This window comes from Emydura macquarii, unplaced genomic scaffold (genome assembly GCF_026122565.2).
Source record: "Emydura macquarii macquarii isolate MOO-44397 ecotype Brisbane River unplaced genomic scaffold, CSIRO-AGI_Emac_v2 contig_1253, whole genome shotgun sequence".
Classification (NCBI taxonomy): Eukaryota; Metazoa; Chordata; order Testudines; family Chelidae; genus Emydura; species Emydura macquarii.
In genome coordinates, this window is record NW_027131390.1 from 34,839,249 (window position 1) to 34,856,208 (window position 16,960).

A 16,960-nucleotide genomic window follows, 5' to 3' on the forward strand; every position below is an offset into this window, starting at 1 on the left:
GTCAGGGAAAGTCCCTATTGCTGTCTTTGGTGTTATCTGCTACAGCAGGGGACAGCTGTGGTCTACAGTGAGAGCCCCATAGCAACCCTGCTGGGTAGTGGCTGCTGCGGGATGCCCTGGTCCATCTTACGTCTATGGCCATGCACCCTTTCTGGCCACTACCATTCATATTTTGGACAACACTGGCTCCTGATGGAGGGGAGGATGCAGCCATTTTCTCCTCCCCCACCGTCAGCCCTGGTGGACTTTTCCATGACCCGTCACCAGGATCTATGTTGACAGAAACCGGCTCAGGGGTAGAGTCAGTTGGGAAATGTATTTGAGCTCCTGCAAAAATGAAAAAATTTCACTTTCGTCAACATTTTCCATGGAATTATTTGGCTTTCATTGAAAATGGAGAAAATGTTCAGGTTTGTATTTTTGATGAAAATTGGAAATTTTCCCAAGAAAATTTCCCATGTGACAATGACCTGATTTTCCTCAAAGCGTTTGGCCACGCTTCCCCCCTGCTCCCAACTAGTTCTACTCAGAAGGGCAGGAAGGGGTTAAGATTGGGCAAGTGCCAAAAGTAATGAATGACTAAAATGAGACGCGACCCCATTTTCCTTTTTTGCAAATCTTGCTGGCATCTGGTTTATTTCAGCACAACGTGGGGAACAGCTAGAGATAGAGATAGGCAATCCAGTACACGATGTTGAAGAGCAGGAAGGCGGTGGGGAAGAAAACTCGGGAGTAGGAGTCCAGGCGGGAGATGTGAATGCGGATGCGGCCCTCCCGCCACGTCCCTGTCTGACAGTCCTCGATGCAGCAAAAAAACCTCTCACATTCCTTCCCTTCTAGGCAAGGGGAGCCAGGCTCCTCTTCCTCCTCCTCCTCCATCGCAGGAGGCCAGTGCATGATGTTGTTGATATTGATGGTGGTGAAGGAGGGCATCACGTGGGCATTGGCAGGGGGCTAGAACAGGGAGGAGAATGGGTTAGAGAGAAAGTAAAGATGAAACCTCATTCGTCCAGACAGCAAACCCTGCTACTGGCCGTCTGTCAGTCCACTGGCATATTCTGGACATAGCTCAGTACAGAGGGATTCTAGAGAGCTACAATTTCCTAGCTTCCTGTCTGACTGTAATTCACTTCCCTGGCTTATCCTGGGCCCGGGTCTGGGTAGAGAGTGCTAAGCCCCAGCTCTGTCTCTGATGTTCCAGGCCCCACCCACTACATGATTTTCTCAGCCGCGCTGCCTGTCACATTCCCACTGAGCCTGGATGGGGTCTAGGAGCACAGGATGTTGCCCAGACATGTTCCCTGATTGCTGTCACATTTCCACATCCACCCCTGGAGGAAAGCGGGGGCAGTGCTGTGATTCTAACCGCTCACTCTTGGAGCAGAAGTCTGTCTTCAGCTCAGCAGCATAGCTCCTCTCCATCAGTGAGTGTAGGGACCGGGGGCTTGTAGGATAGATCCAGAATTCAGATTTCCAGCCTCATGCCACCTAGGAACTTGGGGATACAACCCTTTTTAAGGTCAGATATGCAGGACTGGTTGGGGTGACTGTGAACGTAAGCAAAGCCCACTGAAAGGCAGGAGGCAATAGCTAGATTTAATACTTCCATATTCAACAACTCACCTTGGGTACCCGGAAGGGCACTGCCAACCCCCCTGTGCCCCTGCTGCCTAGAGCTCTGCCTCTTCAAGCATCACCTCCTCCAGGGGCCTGCCAGCCCCTCTGACACTGACAGTCTCTAGTGCTCAGCCTCTTGCACCATCACACCCCTCTGTGGTGGTGCTCCCAGTCCCTCTGTCTTGTCCAGTCTCTGGAACCCCACTCCCTCCAGTCTTTTGCAGTGTGTCTCCCGCCCCTCGGCACTCCCCTGGAGATGCACCTCATAACAACATAGCAGGAGAGCAAGCTTTGCATTATTATGCATTATGAAGACAGTATGCCACTGGCCAGGAGCCAAAGAACACCGCAGTTCCCTGTGCAGACAAGACAGTGACATTCCTAAGCACTGCCACATGGTGGGCGTTGCGATATAGCTGTACTAGCTCCTCATCCCCTCCCCTATCCTTGCCCCTGCCTACCACTCTGGGCTTCTTGCTGTTGTGCTCCGGCGGCTTCTTGTTTCCCACCAGGTAGTTGAGCGTGGCGTACTCCATGAGAGCAGCGAAGACGAAGATGAAGCACACAGAGACAAAGAGGTCCATGGCAGTGATGTAGGAGACTCTGGGAAGGTGCTTTCGGGAGATGGTGCTCAAGGTGGTCATGGTGAGCACTGTGGTGATACCTACAAGGGCCCAGAGAGCTGTCAGAAGTGGCTAAGTCAAGGAGAGGAGCCAGCTACTTACGTATAACATTAGCAATCATCCTCTTCCTCCCTAAACCATCGACACAAGATTCCCCAGCGGCTTCAGAGCACTCCTCTTTCCCTGAGTCTCGAAAGGGAGCCAGGAAGTTCTGACTGACTGGACGGTTGTGGGGATAGCGGAGATGGTGGGCAGGGGCATACGTTCACTTGAAGTGTCATTCTATTCTGAAAAGGTTTGCTGTGAAAATGGTCCCATAGGGTTCCGTGACTCTTGCGATTCCTGTGCCAAATAGGCTCAGTTTACAAGTAAAAGGAAGGCATAAGGGATGGGCCTAACCTGATCTACGGACTTAACAACATTCAACATCTCTGTCTCTAAAAGCTAGGGCCAACACTTCCAAGAGGGGGCAACTGATTAGTGTGCCTCTGTTTCTGACTATGCAGCTTGAGACACCAAGAGCCATAAACTTGAAGCAACGTAGTCCAATTTTGATCAAACTTAGCAGAAAGCTTCTAAATACAATTGATAAAGTAACTATGTACTCAAAATAGTACTGGTTTGGAAAGTTTGGGAAATATTTAGCCTCAGATGATACATGTTATGCATTTTCCTGTACATTCTATGCCTTCAAGCAAAGCAAAAGTCTGTAGACACATGAAAGTCTGAGCTTGTTTGTACCATGTCATTCATTAAAATACTTTAATTTAACTAAACACAGCGCAGTGAAGATGCTGCGGTAAGTGAAAGCTAGTAAGTCGACAGGCGATACATACTCAAACTTGCGTATCTTTCATCGACGCCGGCAGTGTAGCCCAGGTCTAAATCTAACACTGCCGACTTTCTCTGCTGTGACTAGATCATGATATGTGAACTCAGATTCTCCCCTGGTCATTAAGTATGTCTTGCTGGTGGGTGTCACACCATCACGCGAGCAGTGAAAGTAGTGCCCGGCGACCATTCTGCAATATCAGAACTCAAGGCAGATCGTGGGGAAGCAGATTCACGCCTGTTCTCATGTCGTTCATGCAAAGCAAACACTCAGAGAAAACAGTTCTACTGTGAAGCTTGGGCTCAGATGCTGCATCTATGTGCGCAAGACATTGCTCTATGCTTGGAAGAGAGGAATTTTATTTCAGAACTGGTGCTGGCCGAAGGAAGATATTCATTCCCATACACATAGTGGCTATGGAGCTGGACATAGACTTGTGTCATGCTGCCAAGCATTCATGTTGTCAATGGATGTGATGCTACATCAGCTTTCAGGGGCATGAGAAAAAAAAAACAGGCTAGGGACAGCAGCTTAGCATGCAGAGAACTGGGTGGAGTTTAAAGCTCTTTTCTCCCCACGCCCGAGCAGCAGGAGTGTGGGGGAAGAGGTGCTCCAGGAAGCTGCTCACACGTGCCCATTTGGACACCTACTGTCTCAGGGCTCTAGGTCTATGGCTGCACTGAGATGGCTTATTCTCAATTCCCCACCCTGGTCTTGGGTGGGAGGCTGTGGCCTGCACTGAAGGTGTCTGTTGTGTGTTCCCCACACTGATGTCAATGCTTGTGGCATTCTCAGCTCTCCTAGTGTCTGTGCTATGAACTGAGCATGCCTGCTCTCAGCATCCCTCTCCTCTGGTCTCAGGGCTACGTGCCTGAGACATGCCGGTTCTCGGCTCCCTTACAGTCACAGTGCTATTTGCCTGTAATATAGACCAAACTTACCTCGTCTCAGCCCCTGTGTCCTAGATCCACACAGGGGTGGTGATATGCTGTCATTTATAAATGTGCTCTCATTACCTACTTTGGGAGCAGTTGTGAGGACAACAAGCAGAAACACTCAGACATGGTAAAGACGATACGATGGGCTAGGAGTTAGCTACGTCTCTGCCTGTTGATGGCTTTACAAATTAGGACCATTCCTTTGCATTCATGACATGGCCAGCCCTGCACTAACCAGAAAGTTAATGAAGAATCCAGCAGCAGGTGAATCAAGTAGTCTTTGTTCAGTGTCACTAGCAAGATTTGAAGGCAGGTAACTGCAGTCCAACCCAACTGCAGCTTTTTCAGAGTCAGCAGCCTACATCTCACGGGTATCTGGTTTGTTCCTTACCACAGTACATCTCAGTACAAATTATCAGTCCTACATAAGGAATCATGCAACAGTTCAGTATCTTCAAATGTCCTCTGTCAACAACAGATGGATAATAGATAGCATGGAAAATCTTGTTTCTAAATTGATGTTGCTGCCACCTGCTCCAGAAGCCAGCCTCACCTTTGTGCATTGTGGCTGTGAGAGAAACTGTGCAACAAGGAGATGCAAATGCCACAGGGAAGATGTGGTGTGCTGCGATGCACGCAACTGTGACAGTGACGAGTGTAGCAACGGAGTAGCAAACACATCAGAGAGATTCTGAAGGGGAATAGAAATGTTTCAAGTGTCTTCAAATTACTGTCTCTATTTTATGAGTAAATATAGCTCGAAGGGGCGTTGGATTAGACAGTCAGTAGCTCATAGAGGTAGGGGTTACATAAAAGTACATGGTTATACTTTGTTATTCATATGATGCATTCATACGAGACACTCTGCGGCCCTTCTACTAAGAATCATTACTGTTATATAAGTAGTTTACATAGATTCATTGTATTCAGGGATGGTAAGAAAATAATTACAGTTGTACTAAGTGTGCTTTAGACATACGTCTCCAGCCAAGCAGATAACATCAAAATATGTGTTTTGTAATTAAGGGATGGGGTCTTATTATTTGCATAACTTCATAAAAATAGCAGACAGAAAAACTTTTCTCAAATCAGTCCACTCTACAAATAATGACAAATGTTTTGATTGTATTACATGGTGCAAACATGCTCAGACTGTCATGGGATTACAGACTTTTGTTTTAATTGAAGGCAAAGTAGTACAGGAAAAATGCATAAAATATATCACTTGGACCTAAATATTTCCCAAACTTTCCAAAACAGTACTATTTTGAGTACATAATTACACTATGAATTGTATTTAGAAGCGTTCTGCCAATTTTGGTCAAAATTAGACTGTTTCTACGAGTTATGGCCCTTTCTGTGAATTTATGATTTCTTTGGATTGGATGCTCGAAAATGCTTAAACATTATGTGATATAGAAAAACTGCATCACTTCCAGCATCTCCATCCACCCTGGTGGTGGGCACATATGTGGTGGTCATCAGGTAGGAGCTGATGGGTTACCTCTTAATGCCCAAACTGAGTCTGGGTTGGTAGACTACAGGCCCCGGGCAGTGAAGGACCAATTGTGAGATTCTTAGCTGAACCTGTGACAAGTGTGAAATTCCTGGTGAAAACAATGGTGTTATTTCTGGTAGGAGTGAGTTAAGGTATCGCCCACCATGGGCTAAACTCCTGTAACTCCATTGACATCAATGAATTGTCAGCCAGGATGAATTTAGCCAATGCAGTGGGTGGTTAGAGCCCAATCCAAAACCCTGTGAGTCAGTGGATGTCTTTTCTTTAACGGTGATGGGGTTTAGCTCAAACTCTTAAATGGGGCTATAGCTCACAGAGGGGCTCCTGTAGCCTATTCACAGGGAGCAGACGTGGATGTTGCCTTCTCTGAAGATAGCTCCCCTGGACAATAGTGTGAACTCAGCTGGAGTGCTGCACGATACAGAGATTTCTGGAGCAGGCATTCTGCATACCCTGGATTCTCCATTGCTCAGCCAAAAGGATCCTCACTTCTACCCCATCCCTCCATGCTGAGGTTGCCCAAGATATAAGTAGGGGTAGATTTCAACCTAATACATTTTCGTATTGTGTGTGCATTTGCATCTGGGATATGACTTAGCAGATTTTTCAAATACCACTGAACGTAATGTAGGGTGGCTCTGGCTTTAAATACATGTGGGATTATTTTTATGGGTTACAGGGAGAACACATTACTATTGACATCCTGAAGCTCAGCATCCGAAAGGGAGAGCCCTGTCCTGGGTCAATCCAGTTCTGGAAACCTGCCTTTAGAATGTATTTTACAGCACCAATGCTTTTCCCCGCCATGCAGAACACACTGCCTGCTGCCATTTATTCCTTTGGGTGCTTTGAATGCACTTGATCTCTACCTCCATTGAAACTAACATTAACCTCCCCCACCCATGCCTTGCTTTTTTTTTTTAATGGGAAAAGTAGGTGGCATCGCAGATATTGCAAGAGCATCCACTTAGCTCTGTCCAATGATGATGGTATCGCAGGCCTGATGCTGTTTTCAACACTCCAGGTGAAAGTGAGTGTGCAGGGGGGAAGAACACACAAGATGCACAGCATGCTGCAGAATACAAAGATTCTGGAAATGGGCTCAGAAGAGGCAGAGTTGGGGAAGACCTGCTAGATCCCTAAGCACTACCTCTCGCTAGACCAGGAGAAAGTCTCCATAGAGGGGAGAGGTCAGGGGACAGTCAATGGAGATTACCATTGATCCTAACCAAAGGGATAAAATATGCTTCATCCTCAATTAAGGAGCCAGCTGGGGATGGTGAGCAAACCTAGACAATGATCAGGGGCCTCACCTCTTTGCTCACCTTGCACTCTTGTGGGTGTGCACAGCTGAATGCATGTGAGCCACAACCCCTTACCTGAGCCCAGTGTCAGACGGGGACCCCAGTGGGTAAAAAGTAGCAGCTCTCCCAGGTGCACCGAAGTGATCTTCCTGCTGATAGAAGAACTCAGAGCTCTGCTCTCAGGAAGTCGCTGTTAGATACACAGCTCAGCCATTGGGCAGGAGGGCCAGGACTGCTGAAGTGGTGCAAGAGGCACAGCCGGCTAAAGTGATCTAGCACTTCCCCTCCAGCATGTGAGTGTATCACATTCTCACCCGCTGGGAGGAGAACAAGTGCCAGGGTTTCTCTCAGGCTAATGTGCAGAGGCCCATGATGGTCTGCAGATTCCCCACTAGCTACCCCTAGCAGAACTGCAGATCCCGCTCTTTCTTGTTCTCGAGCCTGTGTTGGGTGTGGAATGTTACAAATGAGGTGACCTAGCATCTAGGATGCTGGGTAACATTTTCAAAAGCACCTAAATCCCAGAGCCTGCAAGGTACTTAGAAACCTAATTCCCCTTGAAATCAGTGGAAGTTAGGTGCCTAAATACCTTGGCGGATCTGCGCCCCTGCACCTCAGCCTATCTCACTAACTTTCACTAGCTTTGCTGAGTCCCAGAGACACTTTGGAAAATGCCCCTCATTGGCTAACTGCACACACCTCTACTGAGACAACAAGCGCCGGAGGTACAGTCCCGTCTGCCTTACCCAAAGAAGTCCTGGCCGGTGTGGAGTCTCTTTTGATCCAGAAGGAAACCCAGGACAAAACTACGGTCAGGATGCAGGGGATATAGGTCTGAATGGCAAAATAGCCCATCCTCCTGCTCAGGTCAAAGGAAACGGTCATGACCATATAGTCCCCTAGGAGAAGGCCACAAAGAGGCAGACAAGTCAGCATAATAGGAGGTGGAGTTGGTTAATCACCCCTTTATTCCTGTTATCGATCATACTAACACAGCCCCCGGGACCAGACGGTCCAAGCCCCTCACAATCTTTTATGTATTTAGCTACACAGGACCCTGGTGAGGTACAGAAACACTACCCTCATTGTACAGCTGGGGAACTGAGGCACAAAGCGACTTGCCCAAGGTCCTGAACAAAGTCTGGAGCAGAGCAGGGATTAGACATCACAAGCTAGAGCCCTAACCACTAAGCCTTGCTCACTACCCTTTAGTGACCAAACATAAAGAACGTATTTCCTTTTTCTTGCTAAATGACATTTAGCCTGGGGGCTCATGGGACCTTTGAGTTCAAGTGGCAAGTTTGTGGAGCCAACATGTGGAAGAAACAGAGGGCCTGAAGGTGCCATTGACTGCTTTGCAAGAGAGCCAGGACCTCAAAGACAGATGCTTATTGGAGACATTTGAGGTACAACTCACTGTATCACCACCATAGCCAGCTGTGAAAGTTGACATACTAATTTCTAGCTTAGCACAAAAAAATGCAGAGAGACTCCCAGGCTCCTGCACCTCCATCTACTTCCCTCTCCTCCTTTGTTATGGCGCGATACCCTTGTGTGTACATGTGTGGCCAAACTCAGCCCTAGGCAACTCACCATAGAGAAGTCAAGGAAGCAGGGAGAAGACACACATGGGCAGGGATGCAGTGACAATGGTGGGAGAGCTGGGATCCATTCAAAATCTCTTTGTAATTAGAAGTATGGCTCCTAACTCAGTCGGCCTGTAATTTTACTCCTTACCCAATATTGCTTATTGACAGAGACTCGCCCCTTTTGTCACACGTTGCCCTCCATAAAGTTGCAACTAATTTGCAGACATATTTACATCATGGGCCCACACACCAGAGCATTGATTCCCTGACTCCTAACTCTGCTGCTGAAGAGTTTCCTCTTCTCTACCTTCAAATCTCTCCTGAAAATCCACTTCACCCAGGGAGCCTTCCCACCAGCTATTTCCATGTCTTCCCTTTCATGCGCTTTGGTCCCCATGTCTCGGCCTGGGATGAGTGGTGTTCTCTCCCTTAGGACGTAAACTGCTCTGGGCAGGGATGGTGTTTTACTCATTTACTCATGCAAATTCACAGTGCTATGGAGCCGTAGCTTCATTGCCCATTTACACCCTCCTTAACCAGGCAACGCTTCCTTTGACTGCAATGAAATATAATGGCGCAAGGATTCTGTCTGTTAACAATGCATCCCAGGTGGATGTGCCAAGCCAGTCTAGGTGTCACCTGCAAGTACGATGAACGGAAAGCACTATGATGGCTTGATGCAGCAAATCTGAGCAAGCCACTCGATGTGCGGGGCAGAGAGGGCTTTGGGGGTAAGAGGGCAGAGCCAGACCCTCCCAGTGTGGCGCAGAGAAGGGGGTGAGAGAGATATGATGCTGAGTAAGATGGGACTCTAGGCATTTGAGCAGAGGAAGATGGTGGTTATGAACACAAGAGCTGCCAAACTGGGTCAAACAATGGCCCATGTAGCCTGATATCCTGTTTCTGACAGTGTCCTATACCAGACCTTCATGAGGAGCATGCAGACCCAGGCAATTATGGAGCAATCCACCCCGTCTGCCCCTTCCCACTTCTGGCAGTGAGCACATCGCCCTGAGCATGGGTTGCATCCCTGACCATCTTGGATAATAGCCATCAATGGACCTGTCCATCATGAAGATGGCTAGTTCTTTTTTGAACCCAGTTATACATTTGGCCTTCCCAACATCCTCTGGCAAGAGAAAAAAAGTCATATAATTCAAGGCTCGGTTTCCTCTCTCCGATGTGATTTAACATCCGGCCAGCATCCTTCTTGCTATTTCTCTAACAAGCAGCCACTGAGTTGCTCCTATCCATCCCAGGGGTGCCTATCAGTGCCATTGTGGGACACATATGGCCCACTGCTGTCAGCTGGACTGGAGCTGATCCAACTGACCTGTGTGCACGGCACCTGCCTAGGGGCCCTGGGATCAGTTCTCATTGGACGGGCCAGTGCCGCTTTTGTCTGTCTCTGACGCTCAGCCTTTCTCCTGCTTTAATCCCTTTGCCCTCACTGCCAAGCTGCTAACTTTGGTGTCTGATCTTTTTTAAGCAAGAGCTGTTGGAATAAATCTGCGCTTTTTGATGTTTTAACATATGTGCATGGTTCCCCGGCCAGCTGCTTTCGCCGGGAAAGGAGATGGGAAAAGAGGTTTGTCTGGATGGGTCCGTTTCCAATATCACGGTGCAGAGGCAGTTCCCCCCGGGGGCAGGTTTCATATCTGTAAGGACGAGAGAAGTGGCAGTGCCTTGTATGTATTTCCCTGAAACGGATTCTTCTCTACTACTTCTGTAAAGGACTGACCCTGGAGAAACCATTTGCTCCTGGGGTGAGAAGGCAATTCTTTCTTCATCTGCCATTCAATACTGGCTCTAAGAGGTGCCATTACCATCCTGGAGTTTAATACGGTCCATTTCCAGCTCTCCCTCCTGGACTAAACAGGACTACTTGCCATGATTATATAGACTTGGGTTTCCTCCATACTGCTGTGCCTTGGTTCGTAGGGTCCACTCCAGAGGGCTTTCTGACTTGTCCAGGTCATCCTGCTCTCCCACTGCTCCGTTCTCCTTTAATAGAGAGCCCCTGACCCCTTCCAGAGCAAGGGGGGATTTGATCTCCATGCTGTCCCTCTCCTTGGCCTCCCCTCACATCACATCACACCAGTGATCCTACAGCACTCGGGTGCTGGCAACACGACACATATTGTGGAGTTAACTGGTCCCCGCTCTTCTCCCAGGGGTGGGCGCCCCTCGGGGGTGGGGCTTGAGCTAGGCTCTCCTGAACGCCAGGCCTTTGCCACAACCGTCTGAGGGGTAGCTGTGGAATTTGCCTCTCCGTCCCTGCAAGCGCCCCTGGTTTACAAGTTCACCCTCCCCTTCTGCTGCCTACTCCACCCTTCAGCACACCCCAGTGTGGCAGCAGCCTTTTGGCAGACAGTAATTAATCCACTTGAGGCATTTTCTTCGCACAGCTAATATTTGCCTGTCACAGACACTCCCCTCTGAGATCGACATTTTTTCTGTTCAGTGGTGTTCTTTGGCCAGGCAGCCACTGCCCTGAGCCCTCAAGGCTTCTCCAGTCATGGAGAGGGGCCAGTGCTGGTGCTGAAACCTACTGCTCCTAGGGCAGTGGAGACATGTTTTGAAGATAAAAGAGATCGCATTCTTGAAGCCAATAGGGACAACCCAGCGTGTTAGAGCTAGAGACTGGGGGTGACAGAGGATTTCCAGTTCCTTGGTGATCTCAGTGAAGCTGATGATTGGGGGTGGGGTCAATCTGGGGATTCCCTGTTCCCTGATGACATCAGGAAAGCCATTGATGACAGGGAAGAGCTGCGGGGCTGAAGAGTCTCAATTCCCTGCTGATATTGGCATTGCAAAGCTGGTTTACATTCATGCATGGTTTCTGCCGTGAGAGACTCCAGCACATGGGAATATATCAGGCCCAGCTCTGGCTTGTGTGTAAACATAGCCAACATGCTACCCCAAGGGACCTCTTGATACTGAGATTGCCAATGTGGAGTTATAAGTTTTCACTCCTACCCTGTCATTCTCCACTCTCCTGCTGTCCTGCCTGAGATGTTAATTTACAAATCTTTGCACTTCAATAGCATCTTTCAAAGGAGTCTCTCATAGCACAATGCAAAATTAGGTAATTCACCCTCACATATTATTACCCTCCGTTTACAGCGAGGCTAGCATCATGCTATAGCTCTGTCTTCAGCCAGGACATTGACGCTCTGTAATGGCTCCAAAATGGAAGCTGTCCTGAGACAAGGCCCCACTTCTCATTTACTCCTCCCCTTCGCAGCCACTGACTCCCATTCTGCCTGGCCCTCATGCTGTCCCCAGCCACACTTTTTATCTCCGTTCCCCTTCGTCCCTCGCTGTCTCTAGCTAGGTCCTTTCTCTGCTCTGCCCCATCCTCGGGCTGTGGGTGGACAAGCGTCTTTGGCCTTACTTTTCCCAGTCTGTGCCTAGCTATAGACTCCCTGTGCTGCCCTTCTCCATGTGCTATAGCGAGCAGATCTACCTGCAGGTTGCCTGTAGCTGCACCCTTCTTTTAATGACTCTGTCTTTGGCTCTACTTCTTCCCACTGTAACCCTCCCTGTCTGGTGCTTCCTGCCTAGACCCTAGCCATTCTGCCCTCTCCTACTATGTGCACATGCTCTCTGAAACGGGGGAGACACCTCCCTCCTTGTAACACAGCAGTGTTTCTATCGGGTCGGGATGCCTTACCAGCCCCTGTCCTGAGAACTTCTGATGTGTTCCTCAGGCCCGTGAAGTCAAACTGGTAAAGCCTCCAGGTGCGCTGGTCCGAGACTTCAATGGAGTAACGCCTCCAGCGGTAGATAATCTCCTCTCTCGGATAGCCATCTGGAGAAGGGGCAAGGGCGCAAAGACAATGGGTGAATTGCCATGACACCTTGGGCAGTAATAAAGACCATGCATGTCTGTGTGATGCCATCTGCTCTTCAGACAAGTTGGCCTACTGTGATATTTTATTATTGTTAGCTCATATTTCTACTGTGGTGGTGCCAAAGGCCCTGCGCATGATTGGGAGCCTGTTGTTCTAGGCACTTTGCAAACACACAAGAAGACCTGGGCTGGGATCTCATTGATTCAAAATCCACCATGATTAATGAGTCTGACCTGCATAATGCAGGGCATAGAGAGCAAGGGGAGCTGGGCTCCTAGGATCCTTTCAAAACCCAACTATAGTTCCCCAGAGAACTTACAACCTATAGAGGCAAGACAGGCAAGCAGTAACGCACAGATGACAGAGAAGCAAATGCTTGGATCCCAAGCTGGTGTAAATCAGTGTGGCTACATGGAAGTCAAGAGAGCTATGTCGCTTTACACCAACTAAGGTTCTCGCGCCTATTAAAATGTCCAAAGGTCCCTTTCTTTTATTGTTCCAGTCCTTTTACACTGCCTTCTCCCCATCTCTCGATCCAGGGGTCTCAGTCAGCCTGCTCCATCACTGCTGACCCAACAGGTCCTCCATCCACGCTGGCCACCCTACAGACAACATGTTTTTAGCCCTTCCCATTATCACAAGTGTTGTTTCTATTTGAATGCCTGTGTGTTGGTTCACTCTTCTCTGCTAAGCTATTTCAGGGCCCCGCCCCCCGGCAGCAGCTCCCATCTGTACATTGCAAGTTTCCACACAGCCCTTATGACAGCTTTGTCCCTCGCATCCCCCATGTCTGAGAGATCTAGCCCTACCCAGCCCTGCATGTGGATGTGGCAAGTGACTACCATTCCCTGTAAGAGGTGAATGGAGAGCAGCGGGTTCCTTCTCCAGCACTAAGGGATAGGATCCAAGCCCAGACACTGGTGGAGTTATGCGCTGTGGGAGCCCACAATTGGTCAGGCTTGTGGTGCACTGTTACTGCTGCATGGGCGATGATGGATATGACAAACCAGAGAGTGCTGAAGAATAGGAATGAGACGTATTGACAAGCTTACCATGGGGAGGCAGTGTGGCCTAGGGGTTAGGGCACTGAACTACAACTCAGGAATTCCTAGCCCTGCCACCATTTTACTGGGTCACCTTAGACGACCTGTAAAATGGGGATAATGATACTGCCCTCTGTAAAGCACTATGAGATCTGTGGCTGAACACAGCTAAGTACTAGTAGTGGATTAGATGCTATAATGGAGTGCTGCTGTTCAGGCTGAGATGCACAGGCAGAACTGGGTGGAATAGGAGGTGTGTCAGGTCTGTAGTGAGGTGTTTTGAAGAACTGGTGTGAAGGGGTAGGTGTGGATTAGCAGGGGGCATGGAGGAGCGACAGCAGAGTGAACCTGGTCTAAGAACGGGTGGCGCATGTCAGCAATGGGGTGGAACGGCAGCACTGCCTGGGGGCAAGACGCTCGGTCAGGGCTCTGAGCCAAGGGAATTAGTTGATCACTTTCAATCATACTTATATTGTAGTTAAGAAATGAACTGCCAGTCAAACCCTTGGGGGATGTGTTGAGAAGCTGCATAGCGGGCTGGCGGGAACGGGGCTTTCCTTTGCCTTTCCTTTCTGGGTAGCCCAGGGCATGTGGGATCAGTCTTCCCATGCCTTGCTGGGAATCTGAATGTGGCTCCTGGCCCCCGGATCAGCCACTTCTGTGTGATCTGAGAGGCGGCTGCAGCAGCGGTGCAACCGTGTCAGGCAAACACCCCTAAAGAGAGGCAAGTTAGCTGGATCAGAGCGTGGCCCACGGCTGGCTTAAGGGACTGCTGTCAAAACTCATCTGTCTCTTGGCTCCATGCCACACTGGAGTTCAGAGTATGACCTGCACAATTCACTTGGGCTTATGTGCTTTCTCTCTCCCATTACCTTTCAGCAAACAGTCCCTGGAGAGACCCTGACAGATGATACTCCTCAGAGAGCTGAGCAGGAGCAGCGTTGCGGGCAGAAGCGCTGTATTTACCTAAGGCTGATGGTTCAGTCTGAGAGGAACTGGAACCGACAGCTGATCAGACCCCAAAGTATGAAATAGGTTCCTCTGCTACTTCCGATAAAACCTTTCTAGCCCCAGGGCTGCCTCCTGATTTCCATCCTGTATCCAAATGAGGTTACCTGGCCCTACAGCCTGCCCCTTTGTTACAGGTTGACTCAAAACTCTGATAGCAGGGGAGTGGGGTGACCTCATTCCTCATCAATGCCATCGGCAGGCCCCAGGAGCTTGGGAAATGACCCCAAAGTATCGAATAGGCTTTCCCATGTGGGATCGGAGAAGCTCAAACCCCACCTGATCAAATCAGGTTGCTTTTAAAGGGAACCTTTGCTGTCCATCCAGAGCCATCCCAGGGGTGTCTGCAGCCAGCTGGGAAACGGGGAATGGTAGAACATCACCGGAGCTACGTGGAGACATTTTGCTCAAGAACAAAATGCCCTAAGGCCTTGTCCACACTGGGGTGAGTCCCAAGTTCAGCCATCCGGGCTCAGCGACTGGTACTGCTGCAATCCCAGTGTAGACAGGCCAAGCTGGTCTTTGCACTGATAGCACTTACCCCAGTGTGAACAGCAGCGTTGCCTGGCTACACTGGGGCTAGTACTGGTGCAGCTAAAGCTACATCCCTGCTTTGATGCTTCTCCACCCCCCTCCCCGCCTCAGCACATCTCTGGAGAGCAGAAACAGTTCCCCAGCAGCTGCACCTTGCGGCAGTGGCTGCTTCTCGCAGGCCGAGCTTTATTTGTAAAATGAAATGTCAAACTTGTTTTGAAGCAGGGATCTTGACACCTATATGAAGCTCTTTGGGGGAGGGGAGCCTGTCAGTGTAACTAAACCGTGTTTCTAATTAATTGCCGAGCATGCATGGCGTGTACTGTTAATTAGCAAAGAATGAGGGAGGGGTAAAGGGTGGGAGGGATGAAGGGACTGTATCTCCTCCGCATCTTGTTTCGCTCATAAGCAGCTCACAGCCACACGGTCTGAATCTTGTCAGCGGCAGGGAGATGAGGCAAGGAGAAGGGGAGGACGCTCCTGGAGGTTATGAAGATCACATCTGCTTTGCAATCTCCTGATGCTGATGGAAATCTCTTGTGAAGACATAAAATGTGGTGCTAGTCTCCAAGCTAAGTCACTGGTGGAGCCCAGTAAATAGCAGACACCATCAGCACCACCCGCGATGGAGAACAAACAAGCAAACAGAGGGTATAGCTACACTGCACGCTGACTCCAGTTTGAGTGCAAGCCCTATTTCCGTCCACACGCAAGTCAGTCTGACTCAGGTGAGCAAGCACTCGGGACCCAAGTCCTAGGGCCCGGATAGGGGGAAGGGTTGGAGCCTGAGTCCTGCTGTGGCAGGTACAAGACCTGTCATTTTGCAGTGTGGACACAGCTTGAGCCGCAGACATGAGTCAGTTCTGCACAGCACAGCACGGGCGCGTTAGCACAGCTCTGAGACCCAGGACCAGCCATTGTAAACCCAGTTTTACAATGCAGTGTGGGTGCTCAAGCACAGGCTTAGAAACACAGCCTACTCTAGCCCGGGTCCAACAGAGCCAGTCTTAGTGTGCAATGAGGACATACCCATAGAGTACGTCTACACAGCCAAAAAAACCCTGTGGCAGAGAGTCTTAGAGCTCAGGACACCAGACTCAGGCTGGCACTGCAAATAGCCGTGTAAATGTTCCTGCTCTGGCTAGAACTCGGACTCTGAAGCCCAGGGAGGGATGGAGTCACAGCCCAAACTCCAGCCCAAGCCAGAATATCTATGTGGCTATTTTTCATACTGTAGCATGAGCCCAGGAACCCCAAGTCTGCAGACCCAGGCTTTGAGACTCACTGCAGCAGATGTAATTTTGCAGTGTATATAAACCCATAGAGAACGAGCTCCCAGATCTCTGGCCTGCTATGTCCCAAAGGGCATGGGATATAGCTTATCTCTCCTGTTGGGGATTCTCCTGGCTTGAGGGAATCCCCATTGGGTCATCATAGCTGGCCCCTATGCCATCCTCTCCCCATCTCCTGGCTGGAATGCCCTGTGCTGCAGCTACCTTCAGTTGGCAGATGGTCCCATGGGACCATGGGTGACCTCCAATAAAGTGACCTCCAATCTACCCTAACCTGCTCCAAAGCTGGGCAGATGATGAGGGAGCATAACCAATTCCCCAAAGATGGCTTCCCATACCCATTTCCCCGCTCTCCCACTATTGCACTGAGCAAAAATTTAGTGCAGCAGAGAATCTTGTCCTAGGAGAAGGAGGATTTCCCAGCACATGATTTGGTCTGCTGATGGTACTGTCTGGGAGAAGCCAAGCACTACAGGAACCCAGAGTCTGAACTGACATCCACCTGAGAGAGTCTGTTCTCCCTAGTACAGGGTTTGGGCCTGTTGAGTTTAAACTGTATCTAAGACACTGATACTCACAACTAGAGAAAACCAGCGGGCAGGAGTGAGTGTCCATTGGAAAATTCTGCAGTTGGAGTAGACATTCAGCCTCTATGGTCAGCCTGGAAGTGAGACAAAAGAGTCAGCATCAGTTGAGGTTATTCTGACTTCAGACACAGCTGTGTAAATAATCCCACTTTGGAATTTTCTGGCAAAACAGCTTTTTTTTGTCAGAAAATGCTGAGTTGTCAAAACTGAAATGGTT

At 49.4% G+C, this 16,960-nt stretch overlaps 1 protein-coding gene across 8 annotated transcripts in view; it reads right to left on the minus strand.

The window, feature by feature from the left end:
• Positions 1-611: 611 nt before the first annotated feature.
• Positions 612-16,960, minus strand: part of GABRE (gamma-aminobutyric acid type A receptor subunit epsilon) — a 70,234-nt gene continuing 53,885 nt past the window's right edge. For 5 of the 8 annotated variants that reach the window (XM_067548437.1, XM_067548439.1, XM_067548441.1 and 2 more), the window contains 5 exons: positions 16,735-16,817; positions 12,099-12,236; positions 7,580-7,732; positions 2,079-2,281; positions 612-954 (listed from right to left, as the gene is read on the minus strand). In XM_067548437.1, the coding sequence (XP_067404538.1) occupies positions 661-954; positions 2,079-2,281; positions 7,580-7,732; positions 12,099-12,236; positions 16,735-16,817 (871 nt within the window). In that variant the 3' untranslated portion in view covers positions 612-660. Of the gene's footprint in view, positions 955-2,078; positions 2,282-7,579; positions 7,733-9,854; positions 10,081-12,098; positions 12,237-16,734; positions 16,818-16,960 lie in introns of those variants that run through there. The other 3 variants (XM_067548442.1, XM_067548444.1, XM_067548443.1) reach the window with 3 other exon arrangements.